The following is a 14,946-nucleotide window of genomic DNA, read 5'->3' as shown; positions in this document are numbered from 1 at the left end:
GGCGGAGGATCATGGGATATATTCCCCCCTTAACGCGCAAAGGCTCATGGGATTTGTCTGCCATTTTGTTTACCGCAAAGCTTCATGGGATTTATCCCCCCAATGGCGCCGAGGATTCTGGGATATATTCCCCCTAAACGCGCAAAGGCTCATGGGATTTGTCCGCCATTTTGTTTACCGCAAAGCTTCATGGGATTTATCCCCCCACTGGGGCGGAGGATCATGGGATATATTCCCCCTAAACGCGCAGAGGCTCATGGGATTTGTCCGCCATTTTGTTTACCGCAAAGCTTCATGGGATTTATCCCCCCCACTGGGGCGGAGGATCATGGGATATATTCCCCCTAAACGCGCAAAGGCTCATGGGATTTATCCCCCCACTAAGGCGGAGGATCATGGGATATATTCCCCCTAAACGCGCAAAGGCTCATGGGATTCGTCCGCCATTGTTTACCGCAAAGCTTCATGGGATTTATCCCCCCAATGGCGCCGAGGATCATGGGATATATTCCCCCAAATGCGCGGAGGCTCATGGGATTTATCCGCCTTTTTTTTTTTATATTTTTGAGTATTTTTGGGATATTTTCAAGATAATTTGGGATTTTTTGGGGGATATTAAAGGATATTTTCAGGATATTTCCGAGATATTCAGGGTGTTTTTTTGGGATTGTTTTGGGTTGATTTTGAGGTTTTTTGGGGTGATTTCGGCGGGTTTTTTTATATATTTTCGGAATATTTTGTGATTTTTTTGGTTATTTTTTAGGTTATTTTTGGGATATTTTCAGGATATTTTTGGGATGATTTCCGGGTTTCTTTGGGTGATTTTGGGAGATTTTGGGCTTTTTGGGGCAATTTCTGTGATATATCTGGGATATTTTGGGATTTTTTTGGATATTTTTTGGGTTAGTTTTGGGGTATTTTCAGGATACTTTTGGGGTGATTTTGGGGATTTTTGGGGTGATTTTGGCGGGTTATTTTGGGTAATTTTGGGGTGATTTCGGGGCGCTCACGGGAAGGGGGTGTCAGGGGGCCGGTGCAGCGCCGCGTCCAGCCCCGTGCCCAGCGCGCAGCCCCCGGTCAGCACCAGCAGCGCCCACAGGCAGAGCCGGTCCAGGGCCATGGCCAGTGCCCGCCACTCATCCTGTGCCTGCGGGAACGGTCACGGAACACGGGGAATTGGGGAAAAAACGAGGGAAAAATACGGGGGAAATGGAAATAAATGGGGGAAAATGGAAAAAAAATGGGGAAAAACAGGTGTCCCCAGGTGTGCCCAGGTGTGTCCCTGTTGTGTCCCAGCTGTGCCCAGGTGTGTTTTGGGTGTGCCCAGGTGTTCCCAGGTGTCCCCAGCTGTGTCCCACCTGTGCCCAGGTGTGTTTCAGGTGCCCCCAGGTGTGTCCCAGCTGTGCCCAGGTGTGTTTTGGGTGTGCCCAGGTGTCCCCAGCTGTGTCCCACCTGTGCCCAGGTGTGTTTCAGGTGCCCCCAGGTGTGTCCCAGCTGTGCCCAGGTGTGTTTCAGGTGCCCCCAGGTGTGTCCCAGCTGTGCCCAGGTGTGTTTTGGGTGTGCCCAGGTGTCCCCAGCTGTGTCCCACCTGTGCCCAGGTGTGTTTCAGGTGCCCCCAGGTGTGTCCCAGCTGTGCCCAGGTGTGTTTCAGGTGTGCCCAGGTGTGTTTCGGGTGTGCCCTCACCTGCTGCCTCCCCTGACGCTCGCGCAGGCTCCGGGCGATGGCGGCGGCGGCGAGCGCGGCCTCGCGCAGCTCCGGGGGCGGCGGAGCCGCGCCGGTGGGGGGCGAGGCCAGCGCCGGGGGGGCGGGGCCGGAGAGGGAGGGGCGGCGCAGGAAATACGCGTCCGAGGTGCGGGGGGGCGGGGCGGAGGCGGGGGCGGAGGGGGCGGGGGCGGAGGGGGAGGGGCGCAGGCCCAGCAAGGGAGGGAGGCGCTGCAGGAACACCTGGGGGGGGAGGGAACAGGTGAGAACCCCAGAATTCCCACCTGGGAACCCCAAATATTCACCAGGGAACCCCAAAATTCATCCCAGGGCCCCCACAAATCACCTGGGACCCATCTGGGGGCGTGCCCAGGTGTGCCCAGGTGTGGTTTGGTGCCCATTATTTGATGTTTTGGGGATTTTTTGGGGATTTTTTTGGGGTTTTTCCTGGGATTTTTGCATTTTTCCCTCCCCAGGTGCTCTCCTCACCTGTCGGGCCCACCCGGGCAGGTGGTGGGTGCCAGGTGAGCGGTGGTGCACGTTGAGCACGCCCACGCTCAGCGCCACCACCAGCGCCAGCAGCACCAAGGTGCCCGTCAGGTATCGGCCGATGAGCGGCACCTGCAGCGATGTGGCCGGCACCTTGTCGGCCAGGAGCAGCAGGAACACCGTCAAGGTGAGCAGTGCGAACAGGGACAGCGACATCTTCTCACCTGGACAGGTAACGGACAGGTAATGGACAGGTGAGCTTGCCTGGACAGGTGTGACACAGGTGTGACAGGCACAGGTGGAACATGCCCACAGCCGACTCAGTTTGGGGACAATTCCCCCAATTTTGGGGACAATTTTGGTCCCACCTGGCCCCAGGTGAGCTCACCTGCGTCGGGGGGCAGGTGGAACACGCCCACGGCCAGCAGCGTGATCAGCACGCAGGGCACCAGCACCGTGGCCAGGTAGAAGAGCGGCTTCCGGCGCAGCACCAGGTGGAACGCGACCCCCGCGGGCGCGGCCGCCGGGCCCCAGGTGCCCCCCGAGCGGTGCACCAGGGTCCACTGCCCATTTTCTGGGGAGGGGACAGGTGAGACACCCCCAAAACCAACCCCGAAATACACCTGGGAACTCCCAAAAAGCCCAAAAAACTGCCAAAAAACCCAAAATCCCACTCAAAATACACATGAGAACCAAAAAAAAAACCCCAAAACCCCCAAAAATCCCGCTCAAAATGCACCTTGAAACCCCCAAATCCACCCCAAAATACACCTGAGAACCCCAAAAACCCCAAAAAACCCAGAAAAACCCCAACCCCCCCCAAAAAAAACCCAAACCCCAAAAAAACCCACAAAAATCCTGCTCAAAATACACCTGAGAACATCAAAATTCCCCCAAATTCCCCCAAAATCCCATTCCTGACCCAAAATACCCCAAAAATTTAAAAAATCCCCGAAAATCCCCCCGAATGCCCCAAAATCGCAGGAATTCATCCCAAAGCTCACCCTGGAAGTCGGGGGGCAGTGCCACCTGCGCCCCCCAGGGCCCCCCCGGGCCCCCCGGGCGCAGCCGCAGCTCCCCGGGGCCGTAGGAGCCCGAGCGGAAGTTGAGGGAGCAGTTCTGCCAGTCGAAGGGGAAGTGCGACACCTGGGGAGCCCCGAAACCCCCGGAGTTCACCCCAAAACCGAGCCCCAAAAATCCCGGCTTCCCCGAGCCCGAAATGCCCGGAAAAAACCCCCAGATCAACCCCAAATTCCCCCCAAAAAATTCCCCAAATTTTCCCCAAATTTCCCCAAATTCCCCCCAAAAAATTCCCCAAATTTTCCCCGAATTTCCCCCAAATCCCCCTGAAATGCCCCAAAATTTTCCCAAATTTCCTAAAAATCTGCCAAATTTTCCCCAAATTTCCTAAAAATCCCCCAAAATTTCCCCCCAAATCTCCCCCAAATTTTCCCCAAATTTCCCCCCAAATTCCCCCAGATTTCACCGAATTTCCCCGAATTTCGCGGCTCTGGCCTCACCCGGATGGGGCAGCGGCTCCGGAACAGCGCCGGGGGTCTCCAGGTGACGGCGCCGTCGGGGGTCACGATGGCCCGGACCCCCAGGGACACGCCGAATTCCCCATCATTGCTGGGGGGTGGGGGGGGGCAGAGGGGTCAGGGGACCCCAAAAAAACCCAAAACCCCCCAAGAAATGCCCCAAAATCCATAAACCCCCCCCCCAAACCACCAAAACCCCCCCAAAAACCACAAAAATCCCCAAAAAATCCCCCAAAATCCACAAAATCCCCCCAAAAACCACCAAAATCCCCCCAGAAAAACCCCAAAAACCCAAAACTGCCCCAAAAAACCCCAATATTCCCCAAAAAATACCCCAAAAACCACAAAATCCCCCCAAAAAAGCCCCAAAATCCCCCAAAATTCTGCAAAAAACGCTTCAAAATCACCTGAAACTCCCCAAAACCACCCAAAAATTGCCCAAAATTCACAAAAATTCCCAAATTTTCCCGAAATTCCCCGAAATCGCCCCAGAATCGCCGTACTTGTTGTCCAGCCCCACATCTGGCAGCCAGATGTGCTCGGCCGGCAGCCGCAGCACCGCCACCCCCCCGTGCTCGCGGGGGTCCCAGGAGAGCCGGGGGGTCGCGCCAGCTCTGGGGGAAAAACCCCAAAAAACCCAAAGTGCAGAGGATCCGCCCCATAAAACATCAAATTCCCAAAATTCCACCCCAAATTCCAGAGGATCCACCCCAAAACCCCCAAATTCCTGAAAATCCACCCCGAATTCCCAAACATCCACCCTGAATTCCCAAAAATCCACCCCAAATTCCAGAAAATCCACCCCAAAAACACCAAATTTCCAAAAATCCACCCCAAATTCCAGAGGATCCGCCCCCAAAACCCCCAAATTCCAGAAAATCCACCCCAAAAAACCCCAAAATTCCCCCAAATCCGCCCCAAAACCCCCAGAATTCCTCCAAATCCACCCCAAATTCCCGAGAATTCCCGCCCCCCCCAAAAAAAGGAGACCCCAAAATCCCCCCCGGATTCATCGAATTCTCCCAAAATCTCCCAACTTTTCCCGAATTCCTCCGAATTTCCCCCAAATCCCCACCAGGTTCAGGTAAACTTTCGTCGTCATCTCCTCGTTCTTCTCGTCCTGGAATGGGGGGAATTTGGGGAATTCTGGGTTTTTTTTGGGCCCCCCGGACCCTCCCTCACCCAGAAATCCACAAAACCTCCCCAAAATCCCCCAAATCCACCCCAAACCCTCCAAAATTCCCCTCAAAATTCCCTTAACCCCCCCCCAAATCCACCCCAACCCCCCAAAAATCCCCCTTAAACCACCCTAAATCCCCCCAAAATCCCCTAAATCCTCCCCAAATCCACCCCAATCTCCTCCAAATCCACCCCAAAAATCCCCCAAATCCCCCCAAAATCCAAAAAATGCACCGAAATCCCCCAAAATCCCCCAAACTTCACCCCAAAATCCCCCCAAAATCCCAAAAATGCACCAAAATCCCCCAAACCATACCCCAAAATCCCCCCAAAATCACCCCAAAGTCCCCTCGAATCCCCCCTAAACCCCCCAAAATCCTCCTAAAATCACCCCTAAATCCGCCCCAAATCTGCCCCAACGCCCCCCAAAATCCCCAAATCCCAAATTTCCCCCAGTTTCCCGCGGTCCCGGTCCCGTACCAGCCCCAGCAGCTGGGCCAGCTCCAGCCCCACCGTGACCAGCACCGGGCCCCCCCCGGGCCCCCCCGGGCGGACCCCGGCCCGGTACGGCCCCAGCAGGGCCCGGGCCAGGGGAGACCCCCGGGCTGGGGGGATTAATTAATCAATTAATTACATAGCATTAACTGCAAGAAATTAATCAATAAATGCAATAAACGGCATTAAATTAATCAAGAAATGAAATTAACCCCGGCCCGGTACGGCCCCAGCAGGGCCCGGGCCAGGGGAGACCCCCGGGCTGGGGGATTAATTAAATTAATTAATTACATATCATTAATTGCAGGAAATTAATCAATAAATGCAATAAACGGCATTAAATTAATCAATAAATGAAATTAACCCCGGCCCGGTACGGCCCCAACAGGGCCCGGGCCAGGGGAGACCCCCGGGCTGGGGGGATTAATTAATCAATTAATTACATATCAATAATTACATATCATTAATTGCAGGAAATTAATCAATAAATGTAATAAATTATAGAAATAAATAAATTAATTAGTTAAAATAAAATATTGGGGTGAATCTAGGGGGATTTGGGGTGAATTTTGGGGGGATTTGGGGGGATTTTTGGGGGAGGGTCCCGGGCAGGTTTTGGGGTGAATCCGGGCGGTTTTGGGGTGAATTTTGGGGGATTTTGGGGGGGATTTGGGAGGGAATTTTGGGGATTTTGGGGGGATTTGGGGGGAGATTTTTGGTGGAGGGTCTTAGGCAGGTTTTGGGGTGAATCCGGGCAGTTTTGGGGTGAATTTTGGGGATTTTGGGGGGATTTGAGGGGAGATTTTTGGGGGGAGGGTCTTAGGCAGGTTTTGGGGTGAATCCGGGCAGTTTTGGGGTGAATTTTGGGGATTTTGGGGGGATTTGAGGGGAGATTTTTGGGGGAGGGTCCCGGGCAGGTTTTGGGGTGAATCCCGGCGGTTTTGGGGTGAATTTTGGGGATTTTGGGGGAGATTTTTGGGGGAGGGTCCCGGGCAGGTTTTGGGGTGAATCCGGGCAGTTTTTGGGGTGAATTTTGGGGGGATTTGGGGGAGAATTTTGGGGGAGGGTCTTGGGCAGGTTTTGGGGTGAATCTCGGTGGTTTTGGGGAGGAATTTGGGGTGAATTTTGGGGATTTTGGGGGGATTTTTGGGGGAGGGTCCCGGGCAGGTTTTGGGGTGAATCCCGGCAGTTTTGGGGTGAATTTTGGGGATTTTGGGGGAGATTTTTGGGGGAGGGTCTTAGGCAGGTTTTGGGGTGAATCCGGGCGGTTTTGGGGAGGAATTTGGGGTGAATTTTGGGGGGATTTTTGGGGGAGGGTCCCGGGCAGGTTTTGGGGTGAATCTCGGCGGTTTCGGGGGTCCCGGGGGGGCCGCGGTACCGAGGTCCGGCTCCAGGAGGAGGAGGAGGAGGAGGAGGAGGAAGGTGAGGGGGGGGTCCGAGCGCGAGCGCGGCCATGGCCGGAGTGGGGGAGGGGCGGGGGGGGGGGTGGGGGAGGGGCGGCCGCAGCTGCTCCGGATGTGGGGGAGGGGCGGGGGGGGAATTCCGCCCATCCCCCCCCCCGGAACCGACCCGGGAATGACCCCGGCCCCTCCCCCCAGCCCAAAATTGACCCCAAAACCCCAAAATTGAACCCGGGAACCCCAAAATTGACCCCAAAACCCCAAAATTGACCCCAGGGAACCCCAAATTTGCCCCCCAACCCCCCAAAATTCTTCCCCCAAAGCCCCCCACAATCTCGCCTGGACCCCTCCCCCGAAATCACGTGACCCCAAATTTGCCCGCCCCACCCCCCTAAATTCTGCCCCCCCTCCAATTTCCCCCCCCCCAGACACAAAATTGACCCAAATTTGCCCCCAAATCCCCAGAATTTGCCCAAAAATCTCGGAATTTCCCCGCCCCGCCCCCGAACTGGTCCCAACTGGTCCGAACTGGTACAAACTGGTGTTTATTGAGGGGGCGGGGCCAGGCCGCGCGGGGAGGTGTCAGTCATGCAAAGAATGGGCGGGGCCTCGCCGAGAAGGGGTGGGGCTTATTGCTCTCGGGGGCGGGGCTTGCACAGTGTGGGGTCGTAGAAAAGGGGCGTGGTCGCGAGAAGGGGGGCGTGGCTTGTGGGGGGGGGCTCGGGTCCCCACGTGCCGGGGGGGGTCGGGGGGGATTTTTGGGGTTATTTGGGGTTTATTTGGGTTTTTTGGGGGAGGTTTTGGGTTTTTGGGGTCCCCCCAGGGGATCTCAGTGCAGGTTTTTGGGGGGGGAATTTTGGGGATTTTTTGAGGGGATTTTCGGGGGTTTTTTTGGGTTTGTTTTGTGGATTTTGGGGGTTTTTCAGGCGGGATTTTTTGGGTTTGTTTTGTGGATTTTGGGGTTTTTTTTTCGTGGATTTTTGGGGTTTTTCTTGAGGGATTTTTGGGTTTGTTTCATGGAATTTTGGGGTTTTTTTCAGCAGGGATTTTGGGGTTTTTTTCAGGAGTGATTTTTGGGGTATTTTTGGGGTTTTCGGGGCCCCCCCGGGGGCTCTCAGTGCAGGTGTGTGTTTTTGGGGGGGGGCGGGGTCAGAGGTCACAGGTCCGAGGTCACAGGTCCGGCCGAGCAGGGTCAGAGGTCACCGGGGGGTGTCCCCGGAGGGGGGGGAGGGGTCCCAGGTGGTGGGGGAGGGGTCGCCGGTGGGGGAGGGGTCCCCGGGGGCTCCTCGACCTCGTGCAGGGACGGCTCCCGGTACAGCGCCACTGTGGGGGAGGGGCGGGGGGTCAGGGGGGGCCCCGACCCCTCCCCAAATTGGGGAGGGGGGAGCCCCAAATTCCCACCCAAATCCCACAAAAATCCCACAAAATACCTCCTAAATTTCACAAAAATCCCACCCAAATTTCACAGAAATCACACCCAAATCCCCCCCAAATTTCACAAAAATCTCACCCAAATTCCACCCAAATTTTACCCAAATTTCACAAAAATTCCACTGAAATCCCACAGAAATCCCACCCAAATTCCACCCAAATTTCACAAAAATCCCACCCAAAATATTCCCCAAATTTCCCTCCCCCAACTCCCAAGGGTTCCGACCCAAATTTTTGGGGTCTCGCTGATTGTTCACAGGGGTCTGGCCATGTGGTCCCTCCCAATCTCAAATTTTGGGTTCAAATCCTCAATTTTAGGTCCCTGATCCCAAATTTTTGGGTTCCCAAACCCCAATCTTTGCATTCCGAACCCCAATTTTTGGGTTCCTGATCCCCAATTTTGGGTTCAAATCCCCAATTTTTAGATTCCAATCCCCAATTTTGCGTTCCAAACTCCAATTTTTGGGTCCCAATCCCCAATTTCGGGTTTCCAAACCTCAATTTCGGGTCCCTGACCCCCAATTTTTGGGTTCAAATCCCCAAATCCGTGGATTTTGGGCTCACCCTCCAGCAGCTGGGGCAGGAAGTGCGCCGCGGCCTTGTCCTTGCGCACCCATGGCCCGGCCGTGTGGTCACTCCCTGGTCACTCCCTGGTCACTCCCAATCCCCAATTTTGGGCTCAAATCCCCAATTTTTGGGTTCAAATCCCCAAATCCGTGGATTTTGGGCTCACCCTCCAGCAGCTGGGGCAGGAAGTGCGCCGCGGCCTTGTCCTTGCGCACGCGGGGGCCCGGCCATGGCCGCCCGTGCCGGGTCCAGCCCCAGGTACCAGGCGCGGCCCGAGCGGCGCTGCCGGGTAGAGCGCCGAGGCGTAGAGCACGTGGTAGTTCTCGAACACGCACTCCTTGAAGCGGCACTCGGGCGTGAAGTGCACCTGCGGGCACCTGGGCGTCACCTGGGCGCACCTGGGCGCACCTGGGCGCACCTGGGCACACCTGGGGGTTTTGGGGGATCCAGGATGGATTTTGGAGTGGATTTGGGGGTTATTGGGGTGGATTTGGGGGTTTTGGGGTGGATTTTGGAGGTTTTGAGGTGGATTTTGGGATTTTTATGGCGGATTTCTGGGATTTTGGGGTTTTTGTGGTGGATTTTGGGGTTTTTGGGTCACTCACGGAGGTGTAGACGACGCCGGCCCCATTCATGGCCACGTAACGCCCCGCCCGGGTGCCCTGGATGGCCACAACACGGAGCCGACCGGGATCAGGTTAAACAGTGCTGGAGGGGGGGAAATACCAGTATAAACCAGTATAAACCAGTATGGACCGGTACAAACCAGTATGGAACAGTATAAACCAGAATGGACCAGTGTAAACCAGTATAAACCAGTAACCCCAACCAGCCACGACATGGACCCCGACCAGGATCAGGTTAAACAGCGCTGGGGGGAGGGATATCCCAGTATAAACCAGTATGGACCAGTATAAACCAGTAAAAACTGTTATAAACCCAGTATAAAACAGTATGAACCAGTACAAACTGGAATAAACAAGTATAAGCTAGTATAAACCAGTATGGATTTGTATAAACCAGTATGAACCAGTAGGGACTGGTATAAGCCAGTATAAACCAGTATAAACCAGTATGGACTGGTATAAGCTGGTATAAACCAGTATAAACCAGTATGGACTGGTAATAAGCTGGTATAAGCTGGTATAAACCAGTATAAACCAGTAAGGACTGGTATAAACCAGTATAAACCAGTATAAACCAGTATAAACCAGTAACCACTGACAGCATCCCCCAGTCCCACCCAGTGCCCCCTCGGACCCCGCCCCTTTACCTAAAGCCCCGCCCCATTCCCTGGCCACACCCACTCGCCAACATGTCCCGCCCCCTCTGCAGGCCCCCGCCCACTCACTGCCAGGCCCCGCCTCCTCCCAGGTGCCGTCCAGCCGCCCGTCCGGGCCCATGTGCAGGAAGTGGCCGTGGCCCCCCCGGAGCCGCGCGATCGCCCCCCGGAGCTGCGGCTCTGGCAGGGGGGGTCCGGGGGTCACGGGGACCCCGGGAACCCCAAAAACCACACCAAAAAACCTGGAATCCCTCCCAAAAAACCTGAAATCCACCCAAAAAACCCCACCCGGAAAACCTGAAATCCAACCCGAGAAACCAAAATCCAACCCGAAAAACCCGAAATCCGACCCGAAAAACCCCAAATCCACCCAAAAAACCCGAAATCCCACCCGAAAAAACCCGAAATCCAACCCAAAAAAACCCAACCGGAGAAACTGAAATCTGACCCAAAAAACCAAAATCAGACCCGAAAAAACCAAAATCCAACCCGAAAAACCCAAGATCCAACCTGAAAAACCCGAAATCCAGCCCAAAAAACCCCAAAAGCCCACCCGGAAAACCCCAAAACCACACCAAAGAAACCAAAATCCAACCCAAAAAACCAAAATCCAACCTGATAAGCCTGAAATCCAACCCAAAAAAACCCAAAGAACTCACCCGGAAAACCCAAAAAACAAACCCAAAAACCCGCCCTGAAAACCCCCAAAAACCCACCCAAAAAACCCCCAAATTTCCACCCAGAAACCCCAAAAAAAATCCCCCCAAATTGCCCCACATTTCTCCAAAATTGCCCCCAAAAAAACCCCAAATCCCCCCAAAACCTCCCCAGATCACCGCAAACTCTCCCCAAATTCCTCCAAACTCCCTGAGAACTCCCCCAAATCTCCCCAAATTCCCTCTACATCACCCCAAACTCCCCAAATCTCCCCAAAATCTCCCCAAACTCCCTTAAATCCTACATAACCTCCCCAAAACCCTCCCAAACTCCCCAAATCCCCCCAAAACCTCCCCAGATCACCGCAAACTCTCCCCAAGTCCCTCCAAACTCCCTGAGAACTCCCCCAAATCGCCCCAAATTCCCCTCTACATCACCCCAAACTCCCCAAATCCCCCTAAAATCTCCCCAAAATCCCACATAACCCACCCAAAGCCCCTCAGACTCCCCCCCCAAACCCCGCCAGACCCCCCAAAGCCTCCCCAAATCCCCCCGAACCCCCCCCAAAATCCCACATAACCTCCACAAACTCCCTCAAAACTCCCAATCCCCCCCCCCAAAAAAAAAAAAAAAAAAAAAAAAAAAAAAAAAAAAAAAAAAAAAAAAAAAAAGAAAAATCCCCAAACGGCCCCCCCAGATTTTATCGGGGCCCCCTGCCCGGTTACCGGGGGGTTTCTCGCGGGGTCTCCTCCGCCTCCCGCAGCCCCGGACCTTGGCCACGAGCCCGCGCAGCTGCTGCTGGCACAGCGAGGGCGGCCGGGGGGCGCCGGGGGCAGCGCGCGGGGCCGGGGGCGCGCGGCTGGGGGCGCGTCCCGAACCCCCCGGCGCTGCCGGATCAGGGAGCTGGCCAGCGCCGCCATGGGGCTGGGGGCTTTGGGGGGCTCTGGGGGGCTCTGGGGGGCTCTGGGGGGCTCTGGGGGATTTGTTCGGGGTTTTTTTTTTCGGGGGGGGTTGGGGTTTTTTTTGGGGTTTTTTGGGGTTTTTATGGGTTTTTAGGGGGAGGATTTGGGGGGAGTTTTGGAGTTTTTTATGGGGTTTTTTTTTGGTGGGGGGGGCTTTGGGGTTTTGGGGGGTTTAAGGGTTTTTATGGGGTTTTTTTTGGGGGGGGGATTTGGGGGTTTTTTGGAGATTTTTTGGGTTTTTAATGGGTTTTTCGGGGGGGGGGGTTTGGGGATTTTTAAGGGGTTTTTATGGGGTTTTTGGGGTTTTGGGGATTGTTAGGGGGGTTTACTTGTGGGGGTTCTGGAGGTTTTTTTTGGGGGGTTTTGGGGCTTTTGGGTTTTTTGGGGGGGTTTTATGAGGTTTTGGGGTTTTTTGGGGGGTTTTTTGGGGGGTTTTTTGGGGGGTTTTTATGGAGTTTTTGGGGTTTTTCTGGGATGGGGCTTTGGGTTTTTTTGTGGGGAGTTGGTGTTTTTATGGGGTTTTTTGGGGGTTTTGAAGGGATTCTTGGGGGTTTTTTGGGAGGTTTTTATGGGGTTTATGGGGTTTTTTGAGATGGTGGGGTTTTTTTTAGGGGGGTTTGGGTGTTTTATGGGGTTTTTTGTAGGGTTTTTGGGGTTGTATGGGGATTTTTTATGGGTTTTTTTCTGGATTTTGGGGGTTTTTATGGGGTTTATGTGGTTTTTGGGGGGTTTTGGGGACTTTTTGGGGTTTTTTTTGGGGGGGGTTCCTGGGGTTTTTTGGGGGGTTTTGGTGTTCTTAGGGGTTTTCGGGAATTTTGGGGGTTTTTATGGGTTTTTGAGGTTTTTTTAATAGGGTTTTTGGGTGTTTTTTATTGCGTTTTTTTGGGGTTTTTGGGGATTTTTGGGGGGTTTTTTTGGAGGGTTGGGGGTTTTTGGGGGGATTTTGTGGGTTTTTATTGCGTTTTTTTGGGGTTTCTTTGAGGGGCGTTTGGGGTTTTTTGGGGGTTTTTTTGGTGGGTTTCCTTGAGGTGTTGTGGATTTTTGGGGTTTTTTTATGGTATTTTTGGGGATTTTTTTTAGGGGTTTTGGGGGTTTTATGGCGGGTTTTTGTGGGGTTGGGGTTTTTTAAGGGGTTTTTTGAGAGATTTTTGGGTTTTTTTGAGTTTTATTCGGGATTTTTTTTTAGGGGGTTTTGGGGGCTTTTGAAGTTTTGGGGTTATTTTTGGGGGTTTTCGTGAGTGGGTTGAGGGGTTTTGGGAAGGTTTGGCTTTTTTGGGGAGTTTGGGGTTTTTTGGGGGGGTTTTTGGGTTTAGGGTTTTTTTTGGGAGGAGTTTGGGATTTTGTGGGTTTTTTTGGGGGGGGTTGTAGGGGTTCTGGAGGAATTGGAGGTTTTTTTGTTTCTTGGGTTTTTTTTGGGAGGAGTTTGGGGGTTTTTTTTTTGGGAATTGGCGTTTTTTTGGGGGTCGGGATATTTTTAGGGGAAGTTTTGGGGTTTTTGGCGCTTCCTGGGGAGTTTCTGGGGTTTTTTTTTGGGGAGTGGTTTGGGTTTTTCCTGGGGGTTTTGGGGGAAGTTTTGGGGTTTTTGCGGGCGTTTAGAGAGGTTTTGAGGCGGTTTGGGGAAATTTGGGGATTTTGGGCGGAGTTTAAATGGCTTTAAAGGGGATTTGGGGGAGTTTGGGGGGAATTTGGAGATTTTGGGGAGATTTAGGGGGGATTTGGGGTTTTTTTTTTGGGTTTTCAAGGATTTTGGGGAGATTTAGGGAGTTTTTGGGGTTTTTTTTTGGGGTTTTTGGGGGGGGGTCCCGAGAGGATTTGGGGTGGTCCCGGAAGAGGGGGGGGGCGGGGGTCACAGGTGGTTTGGGGGGCGGGGCTTCAGGAATTTGGGGCGATTTGGGGAGGGGTCTCCCGATTGGGGGAGGGGCGGGGTGGGGTCGCGCCCGGATCACGTGACTCGCGCCGCGCCCGCGGGGGGGGGGTGGGGATGAGGTGGGGGAGGGGTCTCCTCTCGCTCGCTCTCCCCGCCCCTCCCCCCCTTCTCCTCCCCCTTCCCCAAAATTCGCCTCGCGAGGGGGGGGGTGTGGGGGTGTGGGCTGGGGGGAGGGGTGTGGGCCCGCGGGTGGGGGAGGGGCGGCGGAGTTCTGGTTTTGGGGCGGTGGGGGAGGGGGGAGTGGGGGGTTTCTCGAGCGGCGCGCGCGGGGCGTGGGGGGGAGGGGAGGTGGGGGGATGGGGGGCGCGTCCGGCGGGTGGGGGAGGGGAGGGGTCCCTGCGTGGCGGCGGCGGTGGGGGAGGGGCGGGGGGGCGCGCGGCCGCCGCGGTCCCGCCGAGCCGAGGGGGGGTGGGGGAGGGGCGCGGCGGCGGGGGTGGGGGGAGGGGCGGGGTTCGCGGGGGGGGGAGGGGCGGGGGCGGTGCGCGCAGGCGCGGGGGGGGGGGCGGCGCGCAGGCGCCCCGCGGGGGGAGGGGGAGGGGGCCGCGCCCACGCCCCGCCCCCTCCTCCCCCGCGCGCGCCCCTCCCCCCCACCCTCGGGCGGAGCGGACCAGTAAGGACCAGTAAGGAGCAGTGTGGGCAAGCTCAGACCAGTTCAGGCCAGTTTGGGACAGCACAAACCAGTATGGACCAGTCCAACCCAGTCCAGACCAGTTCAAACCAGTCCAAACCAGTTCAAATCATTTCAAACCAGTCCAAACCAGTCCAGACCAGTTCAAACCAGTCCAAACCAGTTCGACCCAGTTCAAACCAGTCCAAACCAGTTCAAATCATTTCAAACCAGTCCAACCCAGTCCCAGACCAGTTCAAACCAGTCCAAACCAGTTCAAATCATTTCAAACCAGTCCAACCCAGTCCAGACCAGTTCAGACCAGTTCAAATCATTTCAAACCAGTCCAAACCAGTTCGACCCAGTTCAAACCAGTCCCAAACCAGTTCAAACCATTTCAAACCAGTCCAACCCAGTCCAGACCAGTTCAAACCAGTCCAAACCAGTTCAAATCATTTCAGACCAGTCCAAACCAGTTCGACCCAGTTCAGACCAGTCCAAACCAGTTCGACCCAGTTCAGACCAGTCCAAACCAGTTCGACCCAGTTCAGACCAGTGTGGAGCGTGGATCTGAGCATCCCCAGCACCTCCCAGTATGGCCCAATCCCAGTTCCACCCGGTTTTGTTCCACTCCCCTCCCAGTTCCCTCCCAGTTTATCCCAGTCCATTCCCAGTTCCATCCCAGTCCCTCCCAGTTCCTCCTGATCTCC

At 55.0% G+C, this 14,946-nt stretch overlaps 2 protein-coding genes across 2 annotated transcripts; both read right to left on the bottom strand.

Annotated features, from left to right (window-relative positions):
• Nucleotides 1–1,837: 1,837 nt before the first annotated feature.
• On the bottom strand, nt 1,838–6,858 carry LOC137465724 (acetylcholine receptor subunit beta-like; the record flags this gene model as incomplete). The annotated part of the gene is made up of 7 exons (XM_068177768.1): nt 6,782–6,858; nt 4,233–4,343; nt 3,712–3,820; nt 3,196–3,337; nt 2,580–2,765; nt 2,192–2,415; nt 1,838–1,945 (listed from the first exon to the last, which is right to left on the bottom strand). Coding segments are annotated over exons 1-7 (957 nt in total), but the record flags the coding sequence as incomplete, so codon positions are not given.
• Nucleotides 6,859–7,995: 1,137 nt separating this feature from the next.
• LOC137465723 (fibroblast growth factor 11-like) lies at nt 7,996–11,599 on the bottom strand. The gene is given in 8 exon segments (XM_068177767.1): nt 7,996–8,126; nt 8,968–9,046; nt 9,048–9,089; nt 9,091–9,168; nt 9,407–9,483; nt 9,486–9,509; nt 10,153–10,263; nt 11,466–11,599. Coding segments are annotated over 7 exon segments (483 nt in total). The 5' UTR covers nt 10,205–10,263; nt 11,466–11,599.
• Nucleotides 11,600–14,946: the final 3,347 nt, after the last annotated feature.

This window comes from Anomalospiza imberbis, unplaced genomic scaffold (genome assembly GCF_031753505.1).
Source record: "Anomalospiza imberbis isolate Cuckoo-Finch-1a 21T00152 unplaced genomic scaffold, ASM3175350v1 scaffold_105, whole genome shotgun sequence".
NCBI lineage: Eukaryota > Metazoa > Chordata > Aves > Passeriformes > Viduidae > Anomalospiza > Anomalospiza imberbis.
This window is presented reverse-complemented; position numbering and strand designations above follow the sequence as displayed.